Raw genomic sequence first — 27556 nt, 5'->3', positions numbered from 1 at the left:
TTTCGCCAATTATCGCGTGGAAGGCCATGCAGCAGTCCAGAAGGCTCTCGCTCCTGGGTTTTCGTTGCCGCACGTAGCTGACAGAGGCGACGCCCCGCAGGACGGGATCGTCATGGTAGTCTACCCGAAGCTACTCGCGAGTGCGTACGCAACCATCCGAGCCCTCCGCGAAGTCTTGAGCTGCCGCCTGCCGATTGAAATCTGGTTCCACGTCGACGAGATCGGAGATGACTACGCTTCGCTTGCGCCACTACAGCAGCTAGCTATCGTCGTGGGCGATGTCTCGTTTCACCCCATGTACAACCCGCGCGCGAAGAGCTTCCTCTCCAAAGTGTTCGCCATCTACAACAGCCACTTCGACCGGGTGTTGTTTCTGGACGCAGACAATGTACCAGTCCGCGACCCAGCTTTCCTGTTTGAGTCGTCCCAGTTTGAGACAGATGGAGCTGTGTTCTGGCCAGACTTCTGGCATCCTCGGCGCACCCTGTTCAACCTACACGCTCGATCAATGCTCTGGGAGCTGGTGGATACCCCTTACGTGGACATGTTCGAGCAGGAGAGCGGCCAGTTGCTAGTGGACCGCTCTCGACACGCTGCACCGCTCGAGCTGGTCTACTTCTACGCGTTTCATGCGCCGAACTTCTTTGCAAAGCTGGAGGTTGTCTACGGCGACAAGGATCTGTTCCGGTTAGCATGGATGAAGCTCGAGGCTCCGTTCCACATGATTGAGACTGTGCCTGCGATGGCGGGGCGAGCCATCAACGGGTCCTTCTGCGGGATGACGATGGTGCAGCATGACGCAGACGGTGAAGTGCTTTTCCTGCATCGGAACCAGCACAAACTCACAGGCGAACGCGATGCAAAGCTGGAGACGGCTGCGTTGAAGAATACGGCGGTCCCACCAGAGGAGGCACTAGGCGCTCCGCAGCCCGACGGATTCCCCGATCCTGTCATTTGGACGCATTTGCTGTCGTTCCGCAAGGATGCGAGTCACAAGATGTACACGATCGATGCGTATCGCGCTGCACCTGAGTTCCCGCAGTGGCAGCCGTGCTACGGGCGTCGATACGTCGAGAACCAGAGACTGTTTGAGCTGCAGGAGTTTGCGAATCTGAGCTTTTCCGGGATTGAGACGGACATTCGTCGGTTTGCCATGGAGGCCGCACGCCTTCGACACGCGCAGGCCATCGCTTGGGTAGGAGCTCACCCGAGTAACACCACGAGGGATGAACTTGCTGCCGAACACGGTTCACTATAGATATTCAGGATAATTTAGTATGCTTACATTCGCGTTTGCACACTCTATCGTAGCTTCCTGTGCTTCGTGGAAGCTTGGCGTTGTTCTAGCAGTTGCGCGCCTTCCATCGCAAAGCGCCGCAGGTGCGTCTCCAGTCCGGAGAAACTCGTGTCTGCAATTTTCTGGGCGTAGAAGTGGTCGTTGTCACTGAGGTAGCGTTGGCCGTAGCACCGCTGCCACTTGGGGAAGTCCGGTTCAGCCTTGTACGACCGGATCCGATAGTCAATTCGCTGCGAGCTGTTGCGGAAAGACCACAAGTGCGTCCACATGGCGGGATCCGGTAGGTTGTCCGGTTCAGGAGGCTCCAGCGTAGGTGGAGGCGTCCGCATTAAAAGGTCAAGCTCGGCTTGAACTGCTGCGTCGGTGAGTACGGGAGGGAGTCCTCGATGGAGCAGCTTCAACCGAGCCTGCTTCCGAGCTTCAGCGGCATAGTTAATGTCTTCGCGCTTGAGTTGTCCAGTCAACTTGTTGGAATTGCGGTGAAGGAAGAGCACGTCCCCGTTGGCATCGTGCTGGACCATCGTCATGCCGCAGAAAGAGTCGTTCACGACCTTCCCGGCCACCGCAGGCGGCGTCTGAATCATGGAAAAGGGCACGTCCAGCTTGATCCACGCGTAGCGGAACAGGTCCTTGTCGCCGTACACCAGCATGAGTTTGTCGAAGTGGTTCGGACTGTGAAACGTGTAGAAGTTAACCAGCTCCATCGTAGCTGCATGCCGGCGTCGGTCGATCAGCAATTGACCGCTTTCTTGCTCAAACATGTTGACATAGTCCATGTCAAGCAGTTGCCACAGCAGCGAGTCGCCCATGATGTGGAAAATCGTGTGTTGCGGGTGCCAGAAGTCCGGCCAGAACACCGCCCCAGTCCGCACAAACCCCTCAGACTGAAACAAGAAGGCCGGGTCACGCACGGGGACGTTGTCTGCGTCCAGGAACAAGACGTGGTCAAAGTTGCTGTTGTACACCGCATGCACTTTCGCTGCAAACCGCAGCGCTCGTCGGTCCCTAATCTCTCGAAACGTGATCGCACCCGCCACCTCCTTCTTCGCCAGTTCCTGCAGTGGCTCCAGTGCCCCCGGTACTCTACGTAGCTCATCCGAGCGGTACCAAATCTCAATCGGAAGTCGACAATTCAGCACTTCTCTCAACGTCCGGATCGAGGCGAATGCACTCGCCAACAGATTCGGGTACACCACCATAACGATCCCCGCTCTCGGCTCCTCGCTAGTCTTGACATTAGGCAGAGCAAACGTAGGTGCAATCGCCCGCTCCACTGCACGACGCCCTTTGACGTGGAAATTGGCGAAATCCGGGGCGTCCGCGCAGAAGAACTTGGCTCCCTTTTTGCCGGTGCTGCAGGTGCGTCGCATGACGCGAAACCTGTCGCCCGTTGCAACATCTTGGACCTCGCAGTAGCCCGCCACGCCGTCCTCCACGCGTCGGTTGCACGGTTTGTCGTTGGCCAAGTCGCGCGCTCCGTCCGGACTGCAGTCGGTCGTCGCTCGCCAGCCAATGCATCGGAACTGACGCTCCTCGGTCTCCCCACTCGGCAGGTTCTTGACGGTCCGTGCGTGGGCCTCCGCCTGCACCTCCTCGGGCGTTGCAACGTGCTGGTGGTGGGTGAAGAGGTGGACGATGGACATTGGGAGGCTTTCGGGCGAGCTTTCGTGCACGCTGGTCGCGACCCACAGCAGCACCAACAGCGAGTAGAGGATGCTGCCCACGAGCATGAGACGCAGTAACCCTGGGCGGCATTTGGGCGGCGTGGACGGCAACGAGATGGCCGAGTCCGGCATTGCGTCGACGTGTTGCGGATAGTCGAGTGCACGGAAGAGCTGAGCTCGTGCCGGTACAATCGAGTCACACTCTGACAAGCAGACGACGTATACGTGTGCGTACAATGTGTATACACAATGTATACTGGGGCAGTGCTCTCAGCAGGTGAAGGCGGCATGAATGCCATGAACAAATGACAGTGTTGCACGTAGCTGCGTAGATAAATTAGTTGCTGTCATGCTGAGTCCTACTGCCACTTTCTCGCCTCCAACGCGTAGTAGCGCAGATCCGACTCGATCCCAGCGAAACTCTGGTCCGCGACCTCTTGCAACTCGAAGAACTGGAGCTTGTCGACGAATCGACGTCCGTAGCACGGCTGCCAAGGTGGAAACTGCGGTGCAGCTCGATAGGTGTCGATCCAGTACAGTGTTGTACTGGCATTCTTGAGGAACGACATCACGTGCGTCCAGATGATCGGGTCCGGGTATCCCTCCGACTGCGGGGCTTCCTCCTCCTCTGGCGGCGGAATGACCATGCTACCCACGGTCATTTGGTCCTTCTCTGCCTTCTCCAGCCGCTCGTCAGGCTTGTCCATGAGTTTGTGCTGGTTCCGATGCAGGAAAAGCACTTCACCGTCTGCGTCATGTTGCACCATCGTCATCCCGCAGAAGGACCCGTTGATGGCTCGCCCCGCCATCGCAGGCACAGTCTCGATCATGTGGAACGGAGCCCCGAGCTTCATCCATGCTAACCGGAACAGATCCTTGTCGCCGTAGACAACCTCCAGCTTTGCAAAGAAGTTCGGCGCATGAAACGCGTAGAAGTAGACCAGCTCGAGCGGTGCAGCGTGTCGAGAGCGGTCCACTAGCAACTGGCCGCTCTCCTGCTCGAACATGTCCACGTAAGGGGTATCCACCAGCTCCCAGAGCATTGATCGAGCGTGTAGGTTGAACAGGGTGCGCCGAGGATGCCAGAAGTCTGGCCAGAACACAGCTCCATCTGTCTCAAACTGGGACGACTCAAACAGGAAAGCTGGGTCGCGCACTGGTACATTGTCTGCATCCAGAAACAACACCCGGTCGAAGTGGCTGTTGTAGATGGCGAACACTTTGGAGAGGAAGCTCTTCGCGCGCGGGTTGTACATGGGGTGAAACGAGACATCGCCCACGACGATAGCTAGCTGCTGTAGAGGGGCCAGCAGCGCATAGTTCTCTCCGATCTCGTCGACATGAAACCAGATTTCAATCGGCAGGCGGCAGCTCAAGACTTCGCGGAGGACGCGGGTGGTTGCGTACGCACTCGCGAGTAGCTTCGGGTAGACTACCATGACGATGCCGTCGCGCGGGGTTCGTTCGCTGTCACCAACATGGGGCAGGGAGAAGCCAGGAACAGGAGCCTTCTTAATAACTGCATTGGTGTCTGCTCGAAACTCGGCAAAATATGGGGATTCCAAACAGCGAAAAAAAACATCATGGCGTAACCCAGTGCAGTGCGCGCGCATGACTTGGAAGTGCTCCCCGGAGTCCAGATCTTCGACTTCACAATAACCGGAGCTGCCTCCAGTGATGACCTCGCTGCAGGTCTTGTCACTTTGAGGTTGTCGTGCGCCGGTCGGGGTGCAGCTGTGCGTAGCACGCCAGCCAACGCACCGGAGACGTCGATGTGCCGTTTCCGCAGACGGCAACGGCCCCGGGTCACTTGATAGTGTGGTGGTGTTGTCTAGCAGTAGGTCGTCAATTTCCACGCTTGCGTTGGCAATGGGCAAGGCGAGTATTGATGATACGAGGAAGATCATGCTGCAGATGCTGGATTGTAGGCGCCTTCGTGTCGCCATTTCGCTTGGCGGTCTAGCCCAAGCGATGGTCGCGGCTAATATTGCAGTGGAGCGCTGTATATCGATGGCACAAGTTGTGCCGCACAATCCTGTTGAGCGCGCTATTGTTTGTGGACGGAGGGTGCTGGAACGGATAACGTTAAAATCGTTTGCGTTAGGAATTCTCCCCGGCTCATATCGCCTCAATGCCGTTATCACACGCTCGGCCTCACCTATGGCACTTTCAGCTTCAGCTCGTCTAATCCTTTTTATCCGGAATGGCTCATGCATGATCATTTGTGTCCTTCGAACAGCACTTTGCGTTTGCCTTTGCAGACCTACATAGATCTGGCAGTACGCGCACTGCGGCTACTGTTTTCTAAACAATGTGTTGGCGAGTCCGCCTGTGTACGGAAACGAGCGCACGAATTCCATGCCACGCTGCAAAAGAGCTGTCCGCGCTTCCTGTCCGTCGCTTGCTGCGTTGGATGGGACAGGAACCTGCTGGGGACACATCGAGACCTTTCATTGAAATACAGTAGCTTTTGCCCATTCAACACGCGCATGCGAACACGTTGAACACGACGCCGACTGCATGTGCACTACCGTACGCGGCGTACGGATCGACTCCATGTCATGCGCGGAAGGCCATGCTCCTCGGTTGTTTGGGTGGACTCTCGCTGCAACTCACCCAATCTCCTCAATTTATCCTAGCGCAGGCTTTGAGGCAATCGCAAAACATTTGGGTCACACGCCACTCACGGCCATAGCTGAAACATCATCCTCACTCAAAGGCACACTGCGATGAGGTCACGTCGCGAGTCAAATACGCCGAGGGTGCTACGCTGGAGGAACGTCCTGCTGGGCGTGCTGTTGCTCAGCAGCCTGCTCTATGCTGGACTAATAGTCACGTGGACGTTGCGAAACTCGGACGTGGAGCAGGACAGCTTCAGTGGACGTATATTCCAGCACAGGGAGCATTCACTGCAAACAACAATGGCAGAGGTGACAAACAACAGTAACCCGGACAAGCTGCTCCGACAAAAGGGACGAGAACCGACTTCCACGACCATGTCAGCAGTCAGTGGCAACCCTCACAACGTTGTGGATTTACCCTCGAATTCCTCGCGTACACGGCGTTTAAAGTGTCTCGGGTGGAGAGCTACGGCCGAATGCAGCCCGAATGGAGACCGCCAGCCCCAAAATGACCAAGACTGCAACAGCACAATACCAGACGGCACAGCCGGCTACTGTGAGGTGGAAGACGTGGATTCTCACGAGAGATTCATGGTCATGAAGCGCACTTGCCACAAGGGGTACAAGAAGACGGTCTTTCGATGCGTCGATGCCCCAGGCTTCGCGAACTTCCGAGCAAAAGCGCAGCTTGTTGTGGAAAAGGCTCTTGCTCCGGGTTACGCGCTGCCCAACACGGACAACAGCGATCGCAGTCTTTCGCAAGGAATCGCCATGGTTGTGTACCCCAAACTGGTGGCTAGTGCCTATGCTACAGTTCGCGCACTTCGAGAGGTGCAAGGTTGTCGACTACCAATCGAGATTTGGCTACGACCCGATGAAATGGACAAGGAGCCTGGCGCTCTCGACCCACTGAAGGATCTGGCCCGAAACAAGTCCGCCGGAGAGATGACGTTCCAGGCGATACGCCACTCTCACGCAGTTCTTTTCAATGCCAAAGTGTACGCCATCTACAACAGCAAGTTTGACCAAGTGCTCTTCTTGGACGCCGACAACGTTCCCGTGAGAGATCCCAGCTACCTGTTCAAGACGCGAGAGTTCGTAGATACGGGCGCTCTCTTTTGGCCCGACTACTGGCACCCTCAGCAGACTATCTTCGCCATCAACCAGACGTCTCTCGTCTGGCAGCTACTCGACACACCGTTCGTCGACATGTTCGAACAGGAAAGCGGCCAGCTACTCATCGACCGAAAACGACACGCAGCTCCGCTCTCGCTCGTGACATTCTACGCGTTTCACATGCCCAACTATTTCTACCAGCTAAAGCTTGCATGGGGCGATAAGGACCTTTTCCGCTTCGCATGGCTGAAGCTTGGTGCGCGGTTCCACATGATCGCAACGCTTCCTGCTGTAGCTGGCGAGATGGTCGGGACATCCTTTTGCGGAATGACCATGGGGCAGCATGACCCCAACGGAGACGTCATCTTCTTGCATCGTAACCAGCTCAAGCTGACAGGAGAGTCCAAGGTCCACAATTTCGATCCTCGCCTGAAAAAGGCGCTTGCAAACGCACGCGGTGGCACAATATTCGATACCGTGGACGACAACGAGTACCCAGATCCAGCAATTTGGACTCACTTGGTGTCTTTCCGCAAGGGAGCACCTCGTTCCGAGTATATTATCCAGAAGCATGCGACGATGAACAAGTTTACGGGTATGCAGCGATGTTTCGGCGGACGCGCGTTGCATGAAAACCCAAACTTTTATGCGCGTGAGTTTGGGGAGTATAGTTTCTCTGGACTCGAGACGTATCTGCGCCACTTTGCACGAGAAGCAGCGCACATCCAACAACAAAAGAAGTTAAGCATCGTAAGTTAATTAATGTGCGTATTTGTCCAAAATTACTATTGCAGTTTACTCGTAGGTCTCGCAATTCTGGACCGAACCAAGCACACCCATGGCGATACCCAGAAAGTGAAGTCGGCGACGCAGCAGATTTTGAGAGAAGTAGTCAGGCAAGGGAGTAGCGCCCATACCGACAAGGCATTCAGTGTTGAACTTCTCGCCCTGGTGCGCCGTCATGTCCACCGCCCGACGTTGTTGACGAGGCGTCATGTGCGTCGGAACTGTGTTGAATAAGTTGTTCTGCTTGGCCTTACGAATGAACCCGATGCCTTGCGGGTACGGGTCAATCAGCGCCTTGCCGTTCGTGTACAAAACTTCTGCCGTCTCGTTACCGCTGTCTTTGACAGGCAGGTACTGGAGAATACTCCCACAGAGCGTGTCCGGGTGGCTCTTCAAGTCTTCATTTGGCATCGAAGACACGACACTGACACCCCACGGCGAAAAGAAATACGGCACATGCGCCAGCTCAAACGCTAGCCAGAAAGTTTCCTTGTCGCCCCACGAATACGTGAAGCGGAACCGCTCCTCCGTAATGAACCAAAACATGATGTCCATGACGGTCTTTCCTGCGCGCTGCTTGTCAATTAGCACCATCGAGGAATCCATCTCGTGAATGGACTTACCCTTGAAGGCAAACGTGCTGAACATGTGCTGTGACGGCGCGAAAGCCTTCGACACGTTGAACCTCGCGTAGTCGAATCCGTGCAGTAGCTTGTGAACGTATATTTTCCCCGTATCGTTGCCAGTCAGGAACTTCATACCGGTGATCACTCGATCGTAGAAGAAGGTGGTGCCCGTCGTGGAGTATCCCTCGAGCTCGCGCAACACTGCGGGGTTCTTCATAACGACATCGTCCACATCCAGCAGCATCACATGACGCACGTCGGTGTGGTACATTGCAAGTGGTTTGATCCACCAACTCCGGAACTTGGATGCCATGTCCGCAGAAATGACGCCCCGAGACGATAGGTCGGAGCACACATCCACGAGTTCCAGACGGTTGTCGAGACTAAAGAGTAGCTCCACGGATTGGGCGGACAGCTCTTGCTCGCCACAGTGATACACTTGAATGAGCTCGTGGTTTCCCAGACATCGCAGCTCTCGGAGGAGCGACAGACCCATGTTCAGCATCGCGTCGTGTATGCAGACCATAACGCCGCGCTCTCGGCTCACGCTCCTGTCAAAAGTGTTTGGACGCCTGTAGTACGGAGACGTCGGGTGGGCGGGCATCGCGGCAGTGTTTTCAAAGGCGGCAGTGTCCATCTTCCAGTCGAGCTGCGCGTTGTTGTAGCCTGAAGCTCCCAAGCTGTTGCTGCGGCCGATGACGGCGCTACTGGCGAGTCTGGTGTTGACGTAGATTGAGGTGGCGAGGATGCACCCCACAGTCACTAGAAACAGCAGCGGCACGCGCACCTCGGTGCGGAAGGAGAACTTCATGGGAGGGGTCTCGGGGCTTGGTGCCTTGTGCGTCTCGGAACTTGCTTGATCCATGCCGACGTGCTTGTAGAAGTGAGAGCGGGATTACGAGCGGATTATTCCTCGCTAGGAGTCCGAGGATGGTGACTCACCATGTGGGGGCCCACCAATGGGGAGAACACCCACATGGAAATGGGACCTGGTGGTGAGCCGAAGTGGTTGGCAATGCCATGTGGTGCTGCCATGTTTGGCCAAGGCTCAAGTAGCTGACCAGGTTTTGTGTGTGTTCCTTCGCAAGTGTCCACAAGCACGACGGCCTGGTCAGGAATCACAACTTCTTCGTGCAAAGTTTGCTGACCTAGCATCTAAGGAGGAGGCTGACTCGGTATGCTAACATGATATTGAGAGGAATGCATTTATTCATGCTGAATGCCTTTATCGAGAGCTGAGAACTGTTTCTTGATCGTACGTCTCACAGTGCTGCAGTGAACCAATAACACCCATAGCGACGCCCAGAAAATGTAGTCGGCGACGTAAGAGTTGGTGGGAAAACGAATCCGGCAGTGGAGTTGAGCCCATCCCGACCAGACATTCGATGTTGAATTTCTCGGACGCGTGTATCGTCATGTTCACTTCTCTTCTGCGCTGACGAGGTGTCATATGACTCGGAAGGGTATTGAACAAGTTGTTTTGCTTTGCCTTGCGGATATACGCGACTCCCTGGGGGTACGGATCAATCAGCGCCTTGCCATTCACGTACAGTACCTGAGCCTCCTGGCCAGCTTCGTTGTCATCAACAGGTAGATATTGTAGGATGCTTCCGCAGAGCGAGTCCGGGTGGCGATTCATGTCATCGTTCGGCATTGACGACACGACACTAACCCCCCACGGAGAAAAGAAATACGGCACATGCGCCAGTTCATAAGCCAGCCAAAAGGTCTCCTTATCGCCCCACGAATACTGGAAACGAAAGCGTTCTTCCGTGATGAACCAGAGCATAACGTCCATGACAGTCTGTCCAGCGCGTTCCTTGTCAATCAGCACCATCGACGAGTCCATTTCGTGGCATGACCGACCCTTGTAGGCGAACGAGTTCAGCACATGCTCTGAAGCTGCAAAGCCCTCGGACACATTGAAGCTATTGTAGTCAAACTCTCGAAGCAGCCGTCGCAAATAAAACCTGCCGTTGTCATTTCCGTTCAGGAATTTCTTCTTCTGGACGACGCGATCGTAGAAGAAGGTGGTGCCAGTCCGCACGTACCCCTCGAGATCGCGCAAAATCGCCGGGTCTTTCATGATCACGTCGTCTACATCCACCAGCATCACGTGGCGGATATCCGTGTGGTACATCGCAAGCGGTTTGATCCACCAGCTTCGGAACTTGGATGCCAACTCCGTGGAGAGCACATCGCGAGACGAGAGATCAGAGCACACGTCCACGAGTTCCAGTCGGTCGTCAAGACTGAAGAGCAGCTTCCTCGATCGCTCCGACAGCTCTTCTTCTCCACAGTGATACACCTGCACGAGTTCTTGGTTCCCGAGGCAGCGTAGCTCACGAATGAGCGACAGACCCATGTCGAGCACCCCGTCGTGCATGCAAACCATGATCCCGCGATCGCGACCCACGCGAACGTCAAAATTGTCACCACGTTGGTAAAACGATGAGGCGGGATGTCCTGCCACTGTGATGCTGCTCGCAGATGCTGCAAGTGCGACGCTGCTCCCTGTTTGAGCTCGGAGATTGTACGTCCTGGATCGGAACGCGTCGAAGCTGTCGCTGAGGCCGATGGCGGGATTACCCACAAGTCTCGTGTTGATGTAGGCTGTCGTGAGGAAAATCCCAGCGATGCTCGCTAGAAGAACCCGCAAGCGCGCGCTGCGGTGGCTGGAGAGAGCCATGGCGAGGAAGTGCGGTATTCCGAGATAACGGACGGAAGCGGCCGTTGCTGCATGGCGACGAGTCATGATTGATGTAAGGTGGAAACACCCTTCGCATGCAGGGTACACGTCGAAGGGTACACAGTCAAAACTAGGCATGGACGACAGCCATAATTTGACAAGTTTGTGTATTTATTGTTACCTATGGTGCTAGGTCTCGTGCTTCTTTGGCAAAGTGCCGTAAGTCCGTCTCGAATCCAGCAAAGGTGAGACTGGCGAACGATTGGATACTGAACTGGGGACTATGACGCAGTGAGCGCCGCCCGAAGCATTTCTGCTTGTTGTTGAATCCCAACGATGTCGTGAAGGGCTGGACAACGTAGTGCTCGCGACTGAAGCTGCTGTTAAAGGAGAGCAAGTGCATCCAGATGGCTGGATCCGGGTACGAGTCGATGCCGGGGAGTTGTAGATCTCCGTTGTCTACTCCTTTTTCCGGTTCAGATCCTGCCACGCTGTCAGGATCCGAGAGCGCTAGTCCTGTGAGTTTGTTCTTGTTACGGTGGAGGAAAAGCACTTCCCCCTTTGCGTCATGTTGCACCATCGTCATCCCACAAAATGCTGAAGTGTTAGTCACCATACCAGCCATGGCGGGCGGTGTCTCGATCATGTGGAATGTCGAATTGAGCTTCAGCCAAGCCAAACGGAAGAGATCCTTGTCGCCCCACGCGAGTTTGTAGTGAACGAAGAAGTTCGGCTCGTGAGTGGCGTAGAAGAGGACGAGCTCGAGGGGAGCAGCGTGCCTTCTACGGTCAACTACGAGCTGACCGCTTTCTTGCTCGAACATGTCGACAAAGTTCACGTCGAGCAGCTCCCAGAGCAAGGACTTGTTGTGGAGACCGAACATGGTGGAGGTTGGGTGCCAGAAGTCAGGCCAGAAGAGCGCTCCGGTCTTGACAAACTCGGGCGAGTCGAACAGGAAGCTTGGATCGCGCACAGGAACATTGTCTGCGTCGAGGAACAGCACGCGATCGAAGGAGCTATGGTAGATAGCGTGGATCTTGGCGACAAAGCGCTTTGCAACGGGGTCGATAATCTCATGGAAGGATATCTGTCCGATTGAAGTATCATTCGCCAATTGCTTGAGAGGAACGAGTGCCTCAAGGGCATCTCCCATCTCGTCCGGTCGGAACCAGATCTCAATGGGCAGTGAACAACCTAAAGCCTCCCGGAGAGTTCGAATGGTGGCGAAAGCACTTGGAACCAGTTTCGGATAGACCACCATGACAATGCCATCGCGCGGCTGGATAGCAGAAGCTGCAGGTGAGTACTTCCGAGTTGAAGTATTTTTCATAGCTGCGGCAGCCTGAACGCGAAATTTAGCGAAGGCGGGGGCATTGGCACAGCGAAACGGGACCCGATTTCGCAGGATATTGCAAGCGCGACGCATGACTCGAAAACGCTCACCAGACTTGGTATCCTCCACTTCACAGTACCCCGACGCACTGTTTGGTACGAGGTCAGAGCACGGCATATCTCTCTGAGACTCTCGCGGCCCATCAGGATCGCAATTGGCCGTGTTTCGCCAGCCGATGCACTTGAGAGTGCGCGTTCGTGCCTCACCCGACGGCAGCAATTTCACAGATCGAGCATGTTCCTCGGAATTTGCTTGCAACAACTCCAAATAATCGAGTTTTGGTGGAGCGACGACGCTCCCGTTCGGCAGTGAGCTGGTAATTTGACCTTTCTCTTCGGTACTAACAGCAGAGGAACCAGCCCTTGATGTATAGCTACCTTCTTTCTCGTCCAACATACCAGAAATTGCGGTTCTGTCCGACGCATCCAAGCCGGCCGGTGATCCGACATCGGGAAGCGTTTCAAGCGCGAGGTCTTTCCAATTGATAGTTGATGCTTTCTTCATTTTCGGACTGGTAGCACCATCTCCGTCTGTGGTCATTTGAACCAGAGCTATGGCCTCAACGTCATCACCTTGCCGATTTAACATTCCCTTCAGCGCTTGGTGGCGAACGACAGTGTGAGGAGCTGGAGAATAATCCCGTCTACTGGTCCAGAACGTAAAGAGCAACGACCCATACACCATGGCACTAAGCACAAACAATCGCGTCAGCCATCGTTGCAAACACAACGGAGATCTCTGGAAACCGCGCGGGAATGTCATGAGAAATTGAAAAACAAATGTGCTGAATTGCTCAATGGCAGCATGACAGTTTGCAATTGAGCAGAGCAGTTTCTCAAAGCCATGCAACATGCATCGAGGAGTTTCAGGTTTCAATTGTGCACACTCGACCTAAATCTGTCCGAGAAAACTATCTTGTCACGCAGGTGTGTCGAAACGGCTATTCATCGGGCTCCACTGAACTATCTGAGCTTGAGGCGAAAGAGATCCTTGTCGCCATACACTGCGTAGTAGCACCAACCAATTTGAAATTATTATTTGCTTAATCGCTACTTCTTTGTTATGCCTTGAGTTTGATATGTGAGAATAACATGCATAATTCACTGTACCCGCTGGTAGATTGATGTACACATTGGTCACATAGTACCGAGTGAATCCGCCACTTCCTAGTCACAAAGTAGTGCGCGCTAGATACAGCACTCGGAACTCTATCTTCACGGTTCATCTAACTTGCGCTGATGAAGATCTGCCGCCTCCATTGCGTAGCGCCGTAACTTTGTTTCCAATCCTGAAAAAGTAAAATTTGCAAACTGCTGAACGTAAAAATCCGGATCATTTGCCCACGATCGCCGCCCGTAGCAGTTTTGCTTCTCCGAAAACTCTGGGATGGCATTGTATGTTTCAACAACATACTTCGCGCGCCGAGACGAGTTGCGGAAGGAAAGTAGGTGGGTCCAAATGACTGGGTCAGGATACCCGTCAGGCGCTACTGGCGCCAGCGTCTTCCCCGGCGCGGCTTCTATTACCTTCAGCTCGTCCTGAACTTCCTTGAACTTGGGGGTTTTGCGGCCGTCAGGATTTTTGCTAGCCAACTTTTCCCTCGCTCGGCGAACTGCTTCCTCCATATTTGCGCTGGTTCGGGACGGAGCCACTCCGGTTAGCTTGTTCGAGTTGCGGTGAAGAAAGAGCACGTTACCTTCCGTGTCATGCTGCACCATCGTCATCCCGCAGAAACTCCCATTGATCACCTTTCCTGCCACAGCGGGCGGCGACTTGATCATAAAGAAGGGCGAGAGCTGTTTGAGCCACGCAAGGCGAAATAAATCCTTGTCTCCGTGCACCAACTTCATCCGGTCAAAGAAGTCCGAGCGTTGGAAGGCGTAATGGCGCACGAGCTCCAGTCTAGCAGCATGCACCCGTCTGTCCACCAGCAGCTGGCCGCTTTCCTGCTCAAACATGTTCGCAAACGGGATATCCAGCAGCTCCCAGATGAGGGACTGGCTGTGAATATTGAAAATCGAGTTCGTCGGATGCCAGAAATCCGGCCAGAACACCGCACCCGTTGCCTTGAATTCGTGCAGATCAAACAGGAAGCTTGGGTCGCGCACCGGGACGTTGTCGGCATCCAGGAACAGCACGCGCTCGAAGAAACTGTTGTAAATGGCATGCACCTTGACTCGAAATCCAGTCGCGAAAAAGTCGACGACCTTGTGAAGGGAAATGTCGCCCATACCATCGGCACCAGCCAGTTGCTGCAGCGTCTCCAGAGCGGCGGGACGTTTCTCCATCTCGCGAGGAACGTACCAAATCTCAATCGGCAGTTTACAGCCCAACTCCCGGAGGACGCGGATGGAGGCGTACGCACTAGCCAGCAATCTCGGGTATATCACCATCACGATGCCGTCTCTAGGGCTCGACATGCTCTCAGCCACATTCGGCAACGCAAACCCTGGCTCGAGCGTCTTGGCAACAGCTTGACGCGCCACCGCTGGGAAATTCGCGAACCCGACCGCGTCCGAGCACCGGAAGACTGCCTCCTCTTTGATACTATTGCAGTACCTTCTCCCCACTCGAAAGCTCTCGCCAGTGACCTCATCCTCCACTTCGCAATAGCCCGAAGCTCCAGCCAGCACTCGCGTCATGCACGAGTGGTCTCTGTCTGGAAGTCGAGGGCCGTTCGGACTGCAGTCACTTGTGGCCCTCCAGCCGACGCACCGTAGAGTCCGTGGCTCGGCTTCCCCTCTAGGGAAGTTCCTCACCGTCTCGGCATGTGCCTCCGCCTCCTGCTGCTTGTCCCTGGCCAGTCTTGCAGCTACCAGCCTCGGGTCTTCGGTCTCCGTTGGGGTCTCCCTCCCGTTCACGGGCTCCGGTACTTTGGCCAGTTGCTCTCTGCGGATGGCAGCGCGTCCCTGCGGCGACAAAATGAGTCTCGGAAGCTGCTTCTTGCGTGCAGGCAGCGGCTTCCTACTACTGGCACCACCTCCTGCTCGCCGAATTTCGGTCGGAACGTTCGACTCACGGACGACTGCGACGTCGACGCCAAGCGCGCATTGTACCACCGCAGCAGCAGACACCCGTACACGACTCCCACGAAGAACAGCGCGAGCGGCAACCATTTCCTCCGTCGCGGGGCCATTGGGAGAGCGGCGAGCACATCAATGGACTGTTGCAGCGGGAGAGCTGAAGCACTGACGTGGTTGAGACGAGGTTCTGTAACGGCTGGATACCCGATTTATCATTTATTCGAGATACATTACAGCATGTAGATATGTAAATAGAAACACGGATCAATGCAATAATATATTTATAAACAGGGTGCGCAAGCTATCGTGTGCGACACATTAGGTTGAATTTCAAGCTGGACAAGGTGAGTCATAAATCCGGCGACCGCTCCTGGGTCTCATTCCGTTTCTCGCCGACTTGGGGCATGCAGTCGAGTTCGCGCATCGCCGGCCGCTGGCTCGCGCGGGTTTTGGTCCTCAGCATCTCGCTCTACGCGCTGCTGCTGCTGGCCGTGTGGTCCGACACGCAGTACCCAGCTCAGGGGACCACGGAGGACACGCAACAACATGTCCAGCTGGTTAGAAGCGACCTCGATGCGGACGATGGGTCCAACTCTTCGCAGCATAACACGTCTGTTACGTCGAACACAGCGACACAAGTGTCCTCCGCGACAATGATGAGGACCTTCCTAGACAGCGACGGACCGTCCACCTTGGGCATCCCCACGTTCTCGTGCCTCGGGTGGCGCCAAACGGGCGACTGCAGCCCCGACGGACCGCGGGAGCCCGACAACGACGCCAGCTGCAGCACCAACATCAAGGCCGGCGCGTCCGGCTACTGTCTGCTGCGCAACGAGGACACGGGGGAGGACGTGCAGGCCATGCGCGTCAACTGCTCGTCACTGAGGGACGAAGTACGCTTCAACTGTCGTCAAGCGGCGGACTTTGCGCGTGTCGCACCGCAGGTGGACGCATTGATGTCCGCCACGCGACAGGAGGAGACCCCGAAGCAGGAGGAGGTGGCCATGGAGCCTAAGAACGGCGTGTTGATGGTCATGTACCCGGAGCTGCTCTCCAGCGTCTACTCTACCGTCAGGTTGCTGCGCTCTTCCAACTGTTCGCTGCCAGTGGAGCTGTGGTATCTCGAGAAAGAAATGGGTGCGAACCCGCTGAATGACTCGCACTTGCTGCAGTCGCTAGTGAACGAGTATGGACCCATTTCGCTGCGTGGAATTGCTGAAGGAGACGTTGACGGGTTCAACTCGAAGGTCTACGCGCTGGCCCACTCGGAACTCGACCAGGTGCTGTTTCTCGACGCTGACAATTCGCCGGTGAAAGACCCGACGTACCTGTTCACAGCGCCCGAGTTTGTACAAAGCGGCGCCATCTTCTGGCCGGACTTCTGGCACCCGATGAACACCATCTTCAACGTCAACAAGCAGAGCTTGCTGTGGGAGCTGGTCGGCACGCCGTTTGTGGACATGTTCGAGCAGGAGAGCGGCCAGCTGCTCATTGATCGACGCAGAGCCACCGTGGCGCTGGAGATCGTGCAGTTCTTGGCGCTGCGCAAGCCTGACCACTTTGAGCGATTCAAACTCCTTCACGGGGACAAAGACCTCTTTCGCTTGGCGTGGCTGAAGACGAACACGTCTTTCCACATGATCCAGACACCTGCCGCAGCTGCAGGTATGGTCAAGGGGAAGCAGTTCTGCGGGATGACGATGGTGCAGCACGACCCGCAGGGTGAAGTGCTCTTCCTGCACCACAACGGCAAGAAACTGATTAGCGACGAGGAGAAAACTCGTGTCTGGACGCACCTTCAGTCGTTCGTATTCCCGGACACCCTCGCTTCGCTCAACTCGAACGCCACGGAGCGATATGAGTATATGACGACCAACTACCACGTGCGGATCTTCGGAGGTGGCATATTCCGAGGCTTCCCGATGTGCTACGGAGACAACAAGATGAAGTCCGAATTCTATCGTACTACTTCATGGGATGATCTTCCGTACCGCGACCTCGAAGACCGACTACACGACTTCGCCCAGGAAGCAGGCGCTCTTGAGAGATCAAGCGAAAATCAGTAGACTAACCATATTAATTTATTCAACGCACTTTGTAGAGTAGAGAGGTACTGGTCACGCACATTTGTGTCTGAAGGACGTGTCTACATGTACAAATACGACTTCAGTCGTTCGTTCTTCCCGAGAGCCTTGCTTCCGTGAGTGCAGACGCTGCTGAGAGCTTGCAGTATCTTTTTGAAATGTATGGCGCGAGTAACACACTTCCTGAGCTCCACGGGAATCACTATCGCCTCGCGCCGAGGATCAACCTCACGACTTTGTTCTGGAAGCAAGCTGGCTTGGACAATAGCGAATTTACAAGCCGTTGCATTCAATAAGTTAGTGTCGAACAGTGTCGTTCTGATGGAGGCGAACAACCTGAGCGGCTTCCATAGCAAACCTGCGCAATTGATCTTCGAAACCACCGAAACTAAAGTTCGCGAAGGCTTGGAAGTAAAAGTGCTCGTTCTGCTCCAGCATATCCGTCACACCGTAGCATGTCTGGCCCTTGGTGAATCCATCCAGAGTAGGGTGCACATCGATCTTGTAGTATATGCGTCTGGAGGTATTCCGGAAGGATAGGAGGTGCGTCCAGTACGCGGCGTCGGGGTATCCGTCAGCTTCGGGCGGATCCAGTGTCGGCAGAGGTGTCACGACACCATTTCGAAGTTCCTCCTCGATCTCTTTGAGTGTGGGCTTCGTGCGCCTGCCAGGCTGAGTAAGCAGCAACTTTTTCTTCACACGAAGCGCAGCAGCGGTCTTCAGATTGACATTCTGGCGCTTGGGCTCGCCAACGAGCTTGCGCGTGTTACGGTGCAAGAAGAGCACCTCGCCGTTTGCATCGTGCTGCACCATCGTCATTCCACAAAAGGAATTGTTCAAAGCCTTGCCAGCGACTGCGGGTGGTGTATCAATCATGTGGAACGGCGACTTGAGCTTGAGCCACGCCAGGCGAAAAAGATCCTTGTCGCCGTGCACCAGCTCAAACGTTTTGAGGTGGTTGGGCGTGTGGAAAGTGTAGAACTTCACAAGCTCCAATGCCGCAGCATGCCGTCGTCGATCTATCACCAGCTGGCCACTTTCCTGCTCGAACATATTCACAAAAGGCTGATCCAGGAGTTCCCACACCAGGGACTGGCCGTGAATGTTGAATATCGTGTGTCTCGGATGCCAAAAATCCGGCCAGAAAACTGCACCAGTCTCCAAATACTCGATCGTCTCGAACAAGAAGTTCGGATCTCTCACTGGTACATTGTCGGAGTCCAGAAACAGCATTTGATCGAAGAAACTGTGATAAATCGCAAACACCTTAGCGCTGAATCCCGTCGCTTTCTTGTCGTCAATCTCCTGAAACGAAATTCTGCCATCTGCCATGGCAGCCAATTGTTGCAACGGCGCCATTGACCCGGGCGCCCCCAGCATCTCTTTCGGTCGATACCACAGCTCAATAGGCAGTTCACAGCGCAAAACTTCTCTCAACGCTCGAATCGACGCGTAGGCACTCGGAACCATCTTCGGATACACCACCATGACGATCCCCTTCGTGCCCTTCCCATCCCCTTGCACACGCGGCAAAGTAACACCTGGTAGCAACGCTTTACTCACCGCTTCCTTTGCTTTCAGCGGGAAATTCACGAAATCTTCGGCATCGAAGCACCGGAACTGTGCTTCAGGACGCACACTTCGACAATAGCGTCGCATGACGCGGAACCGCTCCTTGGTGTCTCGGTCCTCCACCTCGCAGTACCCGGACCGCGTGTGCTGCACCATCATGTGGCATGGTTTGTCCAGGTGCGGCAGCCTCGGGCCGTGCGGACTGCAGTCGTCTGTGGCTCGCCAGCCGACGCAGTGCAGCGAGCGCGGCTTCTGCTGGTTCTGCGGCAACATCTTGACGTTGCGCGCGTGCTCTTCAGCCTTTGCGATTGCAACTGCATCCGATTGGCGATTGGAGGGTACCTGGGACGCGACGGTTCCCTGATCAGCGGAGAGTTCCTCATTGGCGGAGGACGAGGGGCGAGTGTACAGGATGAAGGTCAGGAGACCGCAGACGTAGAGCACACCACAGCAGAGAAGCAGACGCGGCCAGCGACTGGAACGACCAGTAGAACGACTGTGGCGAGGCAGAAGCGACGACGCGGAGGCGGACGCGGCGGCCGGAGCAGTAGCTCTCAGCATTGCTGACTCAAGAATGATTATACCGTATCATCTTAGACAGGTTCTATCATCTTAGTCGATGTTTCAGCCAATCCAAATGTAGTGTTTGATCCAGGCTCTTGCTTCAGTTTGGGGCCTCGATAGTCGACACAATGGGATCGTCTCAACCTCCAGTCGCAACTAAGAGCTGGCTGCCCCGTTCCTCTACGGGTCGCTGGCTCTTGTGTATACTGCTGCTGAGCTCCCTCTCATACACGTCGCTGCTGCTGATCTGGTCCAGTGACTCGCTCTCCCCAGTGACTCGCAGCTCCATTCGCTCTCCGGTTGCTGGCGGTAATGACTCGCAATTGCTGCAATTGGACGAAGTGAAGGCGCTGCCAGTGGGCGACAAGAAGCAGAGAAGTTTTCGCTGTATTGGCTGGCATGCCACGCAGGACTGTACACCGTTCGGTCCTCGAGACCCGACACGAGACCAGCCTTGCAGCAGGACAGTGCACAATTCACCCGCAGGCTACTGCGAAGTGGAGGACACGCAGTCGGGAGAACGGTTCCAGGTTATGAGGCGGCACTGCACTAGTCTCTTCCGAGCTGCTCGGTTTCGCTGTCAGGATGCGTTGGCGTTTGTGGATTTTCGAGTGAAGGCGCGCAAAGCAGTTGAGAAGGCTCTCGTTCCTGGGTTCTCATTGCCGAATGTGGTGACAAACGCAAATGATCAACCGACCGATGGCATCGTGATTGTGGTGTACCCGAAACTTGTGGCAAGTGCCTACGCGCTGATTCGAACACTTCGCGATGTTTTGGGCTGCAAGCTGCCAATTGAACTTTGGTACTGCCCCCAAGAACTCTACAGCTTTCCCGGCCCTCTTGCGCCGCTGAAGCACTTGGTTGATTCCGATCCCACGATCCGTTTCCAAAAGATCGATGATACTCGTGCGATGGGCTTCGGAGCAAAAGTATTTTCCATCTATCACAGCTCGCTGGATCGCGTGCTGTTTCTTGATGCAGATAACTTTCCAGTTCGAGATCCAACTTTTCTGTTTCGGGCTGCAGAATTTGAAAACACGGGTGCTATATTTTGGCCGGATTACTGGCATCCGAAGAATACCATTTTCAATATCCACGAGAAATCGATGCTCTGGGAGCTGCTCGACATGCCGTACCCAGACATGTTTGAGCAAGAGAGCGGTCAGCTACTTGTTGACCGACGAAAGCACGCAGCTCCTTTGAAGTTGGCGTTCTTCTACATGTTTCATCGGCCCAATTTCTTCGACAACCTCAAGGTGGCTCACGGTGACAAAGATCTCTTCCGGTTTGCTTGGCTCAAGCTCGAAGCCTCCTTTCATATGGTTCAGGTTCCGCCTGCCGTAGCTGGCAAGGTCATTGACGACACGTTTTGTGGCATGACAATGGTTCAGCACGATGTAGTGGGTGGCGCTCTCTTTCTCCATCGGAACCAGTTCAAGCTAACAGGAAAACTTGCAGGTCTCAAAAAAAGAGAGGCGCCTGAGGTTGACGGACTGCCGGATCCAGTCATCTGGACGCACCTGCTTTCGTTCAACAGCACGTATGCCCTCGAGCACTACGTTATCGACACATACAGAGGTGAACCAGCTTTTCCGAAGTCGCAGAGCTGCTTTGGGAAGCGCAAACTGGAGAAGGATCTGCATTTTGTTGCCCAAGAATTCAGCACTTTAAGCTTCTCTGGTTTGGAGAACAATGTGCGTCGGTTTGCATTTGAAGCCGTTGGTCTGCTCCCTGCTAGCCACAACGCCGACACTAAACGACATAGACGTATTGAATAAATTGGAATTGAGTACACTTAATGCAATAGCTACGATAGATACGGCACTTTGTAGCTACGTCTGAGGCTCACCTTTGTTCTTACCTGATGGCGTCACTGCCTCCATGGCAAACTTCCGCAGGTCGGTTTCGAGTCCAGCAAAACTGAATTCGGTGAACTCCCGCAGGTAGAAGTGCGGATTGCTTCTCAGCATGCGCCGGCCGAAACATCGTCGGTGGTTCGAAAACTGGTTTTCCCAGTGCCCTTGGATCACATACTCCGAGCGTGCAGACGTATTGCGGAACGACAGCAAGTGCGTCCACATCACGGGATCCGGATAAACGTCTTGTTCAGTATCTGCCGAAGGTTTCTGGGACCCATCGACTTGGTCAGTACTAGGCTTCCCAGACAATTTCTGTTGATTTCGGTGCAGGAAGAGAACTTCTCCTGTGGTGTCGTGCTGTACCATCGTCATGCCGCAGAACGACTTGCCAAACATCTTGCCGGCTACCGCAGGTGGTGCCTCGATCATGTGGAAGGGAGCTCCAAGCTTTAGCCACGCAAAGCGAAAAAGATCTTTGTCGCCCCACGCGAGCTTTAGCCGATTGAAGTAGTTCGGTCGGTGATAAGCGTAAAATCTTACGAGTTCGAGCGGTGCCGCGTGCCGCTGTCGGTCTACAAGAACTTGACCGGATTCTTGCTCGAACATGTCCACAAAGTCTGTACCGAGCAGCTGCCAAACCAGCGATTTCGCGTTGACGAAAAAGATCGTGTTGCCCGGGTGCCAGTAGTCAGGCCAAAACACTGCACCGGTCTCTACGAACTCGGGCGTCTCGAAAAGGTAGCTTGGATCTCTTACGGGTACATTGTCTGCGTCCAGGAACAGCACTTGATCGAATTTGCTGTGGTAGATAGCGTAGATTTTGGCGTTGAACCGCACTGCTCGAGGGTCGTCAATCTTTTCGAAAGTCAAGTTTCCCACAATACCGTCACTGGTCAAACTCTTGAGTGGGTCGAGTCCTTCAGGAGATTTGCGCATTTCATCTGGACGGAACCAAATTTCAATCGGTAGCTGGCAGTTCAAGACCTCTCGAAGTGCTCGAATGGTGGCATACGCACTAGCCACTAGCTGGGGATACACCACCATGGCAATTCCTTGTCGCGGGTAGCCCTGACTGCTATTCACGTTGGGAAGAGCGAACTCCGGAGCGAGGACTTTGTCAACGGCATATTCAGCTTCAACGTGGAAATTCGCGAATCCCGGAGCATCGGAGCACTGGAAAATGGCCGCCTGCTTGCCTCTCGTACACGTCCGCTTCATGACACGAAACTTTTCGTGGGAATCCTCATCTTCGACCTCACAGTAGCCTGCTGTTCCGTAGGGGATTGTACTGCTGCAACCTTGGTCTTTTTGCGGCATCCGAGCTCCGTTTGGGTCGCATCCTCTTGTAGCTCTCCATCCAAGACACTTAAAGCGGCGTACTCTCGACGTATCCAGTGGTAAATCAGCAACTTCATCTGGTAATGCTTCAGTTGTCGGCTGTGAGGGGGGTGATGGTTGTGCTGTTGCTGGCGTTGGGGATGACAGCGACACCATATTCACAGTCACCTTTCTTTCGTCGTGTTGTTGCCGTAGTGAGCTGCGGATCGTGGAAGACCGTGCAATGATCATCCCAACGTACAGCAAATTGGTGAGCAGCAGTATGCCGAGGATGAAATGCTTCCGACTTGGCACCCTCCAGTGAGATACACGTGCGAGGCCCATCTTGCGCTCTTGCTGGAAAAAGTGTGTGTGGTAGTCTTTATTCGATTGTAGCTCTGAGACGAGGGCGCACCCTGTAACGCCTGTTGTTATATCCTCGAAATCTGCAAACTGGGACTTGCACCATCGGTTCTGAGTCATACGCCGGCACCTGGACCCTACCGCAGCTCTCTGTCCAGACAAACATGATTTGATTCTAGGTATAACGTTGGCATAGGTGTCTCCAATAATAGTGTATCTTATTGCTCGTGTAATTGGTATTTTCAAATCTGTGGGATGGCGAAGGTACTTTTATTCTGAAGGCCCTCGCTACCTTCTGAAGGCAGCGATGTTGACGATCATGAGCGCAAATTGGAGAAAACTGCACATGCGTTTCTAAACGATTACGAACGCTACCCGTTGTAGGTACACGCCAAATTCATCCACACCTCAAAACATCCGGTGTGCCATATTACCTTGTCTGGTACAGGTCGACATGTAGTACTGTCGACTTGCCTGCCATGACAGTTTGGATTGTTAGTAAAAAAAATCCACGGACAGTCGAATCTAGCCCCACGCAACGTTCAAAATGCTCCGCACGCTCGCAGGACGCACCCATCGATTGAATTTCATCCTTTTCATCGTTCGAGGACTTAATCTTATCGGGGCCTGCAAGACAAGACTCAAACGCTAATTGCCGTGCACGAATATCTTACATCTACATGTACACTTTTGCTGACAATGACTATCGACTCAAAACTATCAAAGCTGGCTGGCATCGCGCGCGTAGTCCAGCAGCGTGTCCTCGATGTTGTGCCACGGAAGGTCTTCCCACGGCGTAAGTCGGAAGTGCTCCGACTTCATGTAGCGGTCACCATAACACATGCGCGTTTTCACGAACTGTCTTCCACCCTGGAAGATCGTCACGTTATAGTGTTTCTTGACAAACGCGTATCGCTTGTCGGGATCGGCATCCACAGACGCCAACCGCTCTGGGAACACAAAGGTCTGCAATTGTCCCCACGTATGGTCTCGCTTGAAGTCCTCTTCCCCCGATAATTTCTTGCCGTTTCGATGAAGAAAAAGCACCTCGCCGCGCGTATCGTGCTGCACCATAGTCATACCACAGTACTGCTTGGCTCTGACCATGCCCGCTGCCGCTGGTGGCGTGAGGATCATGTGGAACGGCGTGTTCGTCTTGAGCCAGGCCAACCGGAAAAGGTCTTTATCGCCATAAGACAGGCGAAGTCTTTCCAAGTGGCGCGGCTCGCGCATCGCAAGAAACTGCGTCACATGTAGAGCAACGGCTGTAAGGCGTCGGTCGAGCAGAAGCTGGCCGCTCTCCTGCTCGAACATATCCACAAACGGAGTGCCAACCAGTTCCCAGATGAGTGACTTCGCTTTAATGTTGAAAATGGTGTTGGCTGGTGTCCAAAAGTCCGGCCAGAAAATTGTGCCCGTCGTCAAAAACTCCGGGGTGTCAAACAAATACGTCGGGTCCTTCACAGGCGCGTTGTCTGCATCCAAGAACAGCAGCTGATCCAGCCCTGAATGCGCCAGCGCGTACACCTTGGACGTAAATCCAACCACCAAATCGTCTGTAATTCCATGCAGAGTCACCAGTCCGTAGTCTTTCACCAGCGACTGCAGCACGTGTGAATAATCCAACGGTACAGCTCCCATTTCACTCTCCAGATACCACAACTCCAGTGGCAGTTTGCAGCCGTACGACCGCAACAACCTGATCGTCGCATGAACACTCTGCAGCAGCTTCGGGTACACGACCATGACGATCCCTCTCTTTAGCTCAGCCGTCCCATTCCTCTCACTCCTCCGCTGCGTCTCCTGTTCAGCCAACTCGCTCGCCTTAGACGCGATAATGGCGTCGACCTGTGGTGCCACCCGCACAAAGTCCACCGCCTGACTGCATTTGAAGGTCGTTTTGTCCCTCAACGACGTGCAGCTCAACTCCATGGCCTTGACTTCCTGCCCCGTCGCCTCATCTCTCAGCAGACAATACCCGGACGCTCCAGCCGTGATGATGCCTCCACAGCTTTTGTCGCTGTCCGGTTCTCTCGGTCCGTCGGGCGAGCAATTGCCCGTCTGTCTCCAGCCCACACACTTCAAGTGCGGGATGTTGTGGCGCTTGTGCAGCGACAGCAGCTCCGGCGTTGGCGCTCCGATGCCCCGCGCGAAAGTCTCGAGTAGCGCGTCCGCCGTCGCGTCTGCGCCACTGGCCATGAGGATGTTGTCTGCGTACAGTTCTGCGTCCATTGCAGCCTTTGTCTCGGGTAGAACGGCGCTGCGCCAGCGAGAGATGGCCACGCGGTTAGCGTCTCCGCGCACGAAGAGCCACCAGAACAGCAGGCAGCCAGTATAAAGCGCGATGCCCGTGTACATGGCCGCTGGCTTCACGCACGCAGAGCGCGGCGATGAGGTTGATGCGCGCCGCATGACTGGGGACTGAGCGGCGAGGCGGAGGTCCGAGGCCGCGGGATAATGACGCATCGAATGGAGTCCTACGCTGAGAAAGCAATGCCTAGGTTGTTGAGATAGTGGAGGCACCATACCGTTTGCATCTGATATGATAGGGGTTGGCGTTTGGCAGGTGATTTTCTTACAAACTACAAGTCAAAATGGTTCGGAGCACGATAACGAGACTAGTTTATAGAGGGTTCTAGCACCGAAATGAAACAGTGAGACGAGGGGAGCAAAATAAATAACTACAGTTTACGCTAAACATCTACGCTTTACGCTAAAACGCTGTTAACTTCAACTTGCCTCTTGTCGGTCACTTTGCACGATCAGCTCCACTGCGGCGGCAGGCAGCATGGCTACAGCCTCACTGGCATATTGCAGCAGGTCTCGCTCCACATTCGAGAACGCCGTGTCCTGCCACGCAATGGTCTTGTACCTGGGCGCCGTGAGCGCAGCCTGGCCGTAGCACCACTGGGTTTCCTCGAACTCGGGCGCGCCGTTGAAAATCTCGACCGAGTACTTCTGCCGCAGCAGACTGTAGGACATGTTCAGGTTGCCCACGGGCACGCGCGGGCTACCGATCTTGGCGTTCGGCGGCAGTGTCGGTTTGGAGGCCTCGAAAGCGGCTTCGACCTCCGCCGCGTGAGGCGACGCAGCGCGATACCGGAAGCGCTGCAGATGCGTCCAAATCAGCTCGTCCGGCTTTCGATTCGCGCCGAGACCCCCTGACAACTTCTTGGCGTTGCGGTGCAGGAAGAGCACGTCTCCATCCATGTCGAACTGCGCCATCGACATGCCACAGAACTTGGCCTCACGCACGGTACCAGCGATGCCCGGCGGGTTCGCGACCATGTGAAATGGCGTCTTGGTTTTCAGCCACGCGAGACGGAAAAGGTCTTTATCGCCGTGCGCCAACTTGTAGCGCGAGAAGAGGTTGGGGTCGTGGAAGGCGAACAACGACAGCATCCGCAGTGCCGCTGCACTACGCGATTTGTCAATCACGAGCTGGCCGCTCTCCTGCTCAAACATGTCCACGTAGTCCATACCCAGCAGCTCCCATAGCAAGGATTCGTCGTTGATATTGAAGATCGTGTGCGCGGGATGCCAAAAGTCCGGCCAAAAGACGGCACCCATTTGCACGAACTCGGGCGTCTTGAACAAATAGCTCGGGTCTTTCACCGGGACGTTGTCCGCGTCCAGGAACATGACATGTTCGAACGTTGTGTGCGTAATTGCGTATACCTTTGAGTTGAAGCCGGCTACTCTTGGGTCTGCAATAGGGTGCAGTGTCAACGGGCCATACTCTTGTTGCAGTCGCTTGGGAATGCCCCCCAGCAGTGAAACCCCGTCCTTGCTGTCCATTTCCGACTCAATGTACCACAATTCCACCGGAAGCGTGCAATTTACCGCGCGTAAAGCTCGAATCGACGCGAAGGCGCTCACCAGTAGCTTGGGGTAAATCACCATCACAATCCCCTCTGTAGGGGTAGCATCTGTCACCTCCTTGTCCTCAGCTGCACTCTCCTCTCGTTCAACTTCCGCTGCCAACTTGGCCACTTCCCACTGGAAGTCCACAAAGTCTCCAGCATGGCGGCAACTCAACATGACGCTCGGGTGCAGTGTATCGCACGACGTGTGCATCACTTGGAGCTGCTGGCCGGTAGCTTCGTCCTGCATGAGGCAATATCCGGCCACTCCTCCTCGTACAAACTGGTCGCATCCTCGATTCTTGGTGGGCGTTTGGGTGCTCTGCAGGTCGCAACTCTCGGTTTGTTTCCAGCCGATGCAGCGCAAGTCCGGTGGTCTACTGCCGGTGTCCAGGAGCTGCTCCGTCCACCGCTTGCCCATTGACAAATTATCGTTGCTGCCGGCCGCTTCCACTCTCTGGTGTCGTCTTAATTGCCGCATCAGCAGCGGACTGAGCCGCACGTCGCCGCCATTGGCAGAGTCCGAGGACGAGGCCACGTCGCCCAGACACACGCCCCACACCACGAAGCCCACCGCGTACAGACCAATGACCGAGAAAAGCGCCAATATTCCTACGCGAGGGGCATTTCGAGGCGAAGGCGGCGGCGTGCGCGTCACGGCCAAGCGCTTGCCGTGCCGGGTGTGCACAGATGGAGGTGCCATCCAGGAGCCCAAATGC

The 27556-nt window shown here is 54.9% G+C and overlaps 8 protein-coding genes across 8 annotated transcripts; 2 read left to right on the top strand and 6 right to left on the bottom strand.

The window, feature by feature from the left end:
- Positions 1–784: 784 nt before the first annotated feature.
- Positions 785–1258, top strand: KRP23_4453 (uncharacterized protein; the record flags this gene model as incomplete). The annotated part of the gene is made up of 1 exon (XM_067889412.1): positions 785–1258. One exon carries the CDS (start codon positions 785–787, stop codon positions 1256–1258), a length of 474 nt encoding a protein of 157 aa, XP_067748574.1.
- Positions 1259–1302: 44 nt separating this feature from the next.
- On the bottom strand, positions 1303–3093 carry KRP23_4452 (uncharacterized protein; the record flags this gene model as incomplete). The annotated part of the gene is made up of 2 exons (XM_067889410.1): positions 1303–1926; positions 2887–3093. The coding sequence occupies 2 exons, from the start codon at positions 3091–3093 to the stop codon at positions 1303–1305; spliced, it is 831 nt and encodes a 276-aa protein (XP_067748573.1).
- Positions 3094–3320: 227 nt separating this feature from the next.
- On the bottom strand, positions 3321–3668 carry KRP23_4451 (uncharacterized protein; the record flags this gene model as incomplete). Its single annotated transcript, XM_067889409.1, has 1 exon — positions 3321–3668. One exon carries the CDS (start codon positions 3666–3668, stop codon positions 3321–3323), a length of 348 nt encoding a protein of 115 aa, XP_067748572.1.
- A 3825-nt stretch (positions 3669–7493) lies between these two features.
- KRP23_4450 (uncharacterized protein) lies at positions 7494–8975 on the bottom strand (the record flags this gene model as incomplete). Its single annotated transcript, XM_067889408.1, has 2 exons — positions 7494–7705; positions 8681–8975. The coding sequence occupies 2 exons, from the start codon at positions 8973–8975 to the stop codon at positions 7494–7496; spliced, it is 507 nt and encodes a 168-aa protein (XP_067748571.1).
- Positions 8976–15619: 6644 nt separating this feature from the next.
- On the top strand, positions 15620–17281 carry KRP23_4449 (uncharacterized protein; the record flags this gene model as incomplete). The annotated part of the gene is made up of 2 exons (XM_067889407.1): positions 15620–16495; positions 16925–17281. 2 exons carry the CDS (start codon positions 15620–15622, stop codon positions 17279–17281), a joined length of 1233 nt encoding a protein of 410 aa, XP_067748570.1.
- Positions 17282–17596: 315 nt separating this feature from the next.
- On the bottom strand, positions 17597–18112 carry KRP23_4448 (uncharacterized protein; the record flags this gene model as incomplete). Its single annotated transcript, XM_067889406.1, has 1 exon — positions 17597–18112. The coding sequence occupies one exon, from the start codon at positions 18110–18112 to the stop codon at positions 17597–17599; it is 516 nt and encodes a 171-aa protein (XP_067748569.1).
- Positions 18113–23694: 5582 nt separating this feature from the next.
- KRP23_4447 (uncharacterized protein) lies at positions 23695–25440 on the bottom strand (the record flags this gene model as incomplete). Its single annotated transcript, XM_067889405.1, has 2 exons — positions 23695–23940; positions 24502–25440. 2 exons carry the CDS (start codon positions 25438–25440, stop codon positions 23695–23697), a joined length of 1185 nt encoding a protein of 394 aa, XP_067748568.1.
- A 264-nt stretch (positions 25441–25704) lies between these two features.
- On the bottom strand, positions 25705–27540 carry KRP23_4446 (uncharacterized protein; the record flags this gene model as incomplete). Its single annotated transcript, XM_067889404.1, has 2 exons — positions 25705–26190; positions 26653–27540. The coding sequence occupies 2 exons, from the start codon at positions 27538–27540 to the stop codon at positions 25705–25707; spliced, it is 1374 nt and encodes a 457-aa protein (XP_067748567.1).
- Positions 27541–27556: the final 16 nt, after the last annotated feature.

This window comes from Phytophthora ramorum (assembly GCF_020800215.1).
Source record: "Phytophthora ramorum isolate Pr-102 chromosome Unknown Phyram_PR-102_s0003, whole genome shotgun sequence".
Classification (NCBI taxonomy): Eukaryota; Oomycota; class Peronosporomycetes; order Peronosporales; family Peronosporaceae; genus Phytophthora; species Phytophthora ramorum.
Note: the sequence above shows the minus strand (reverse complement) of the source record. Positions and strands in the feature narration are given on the sequence as shown.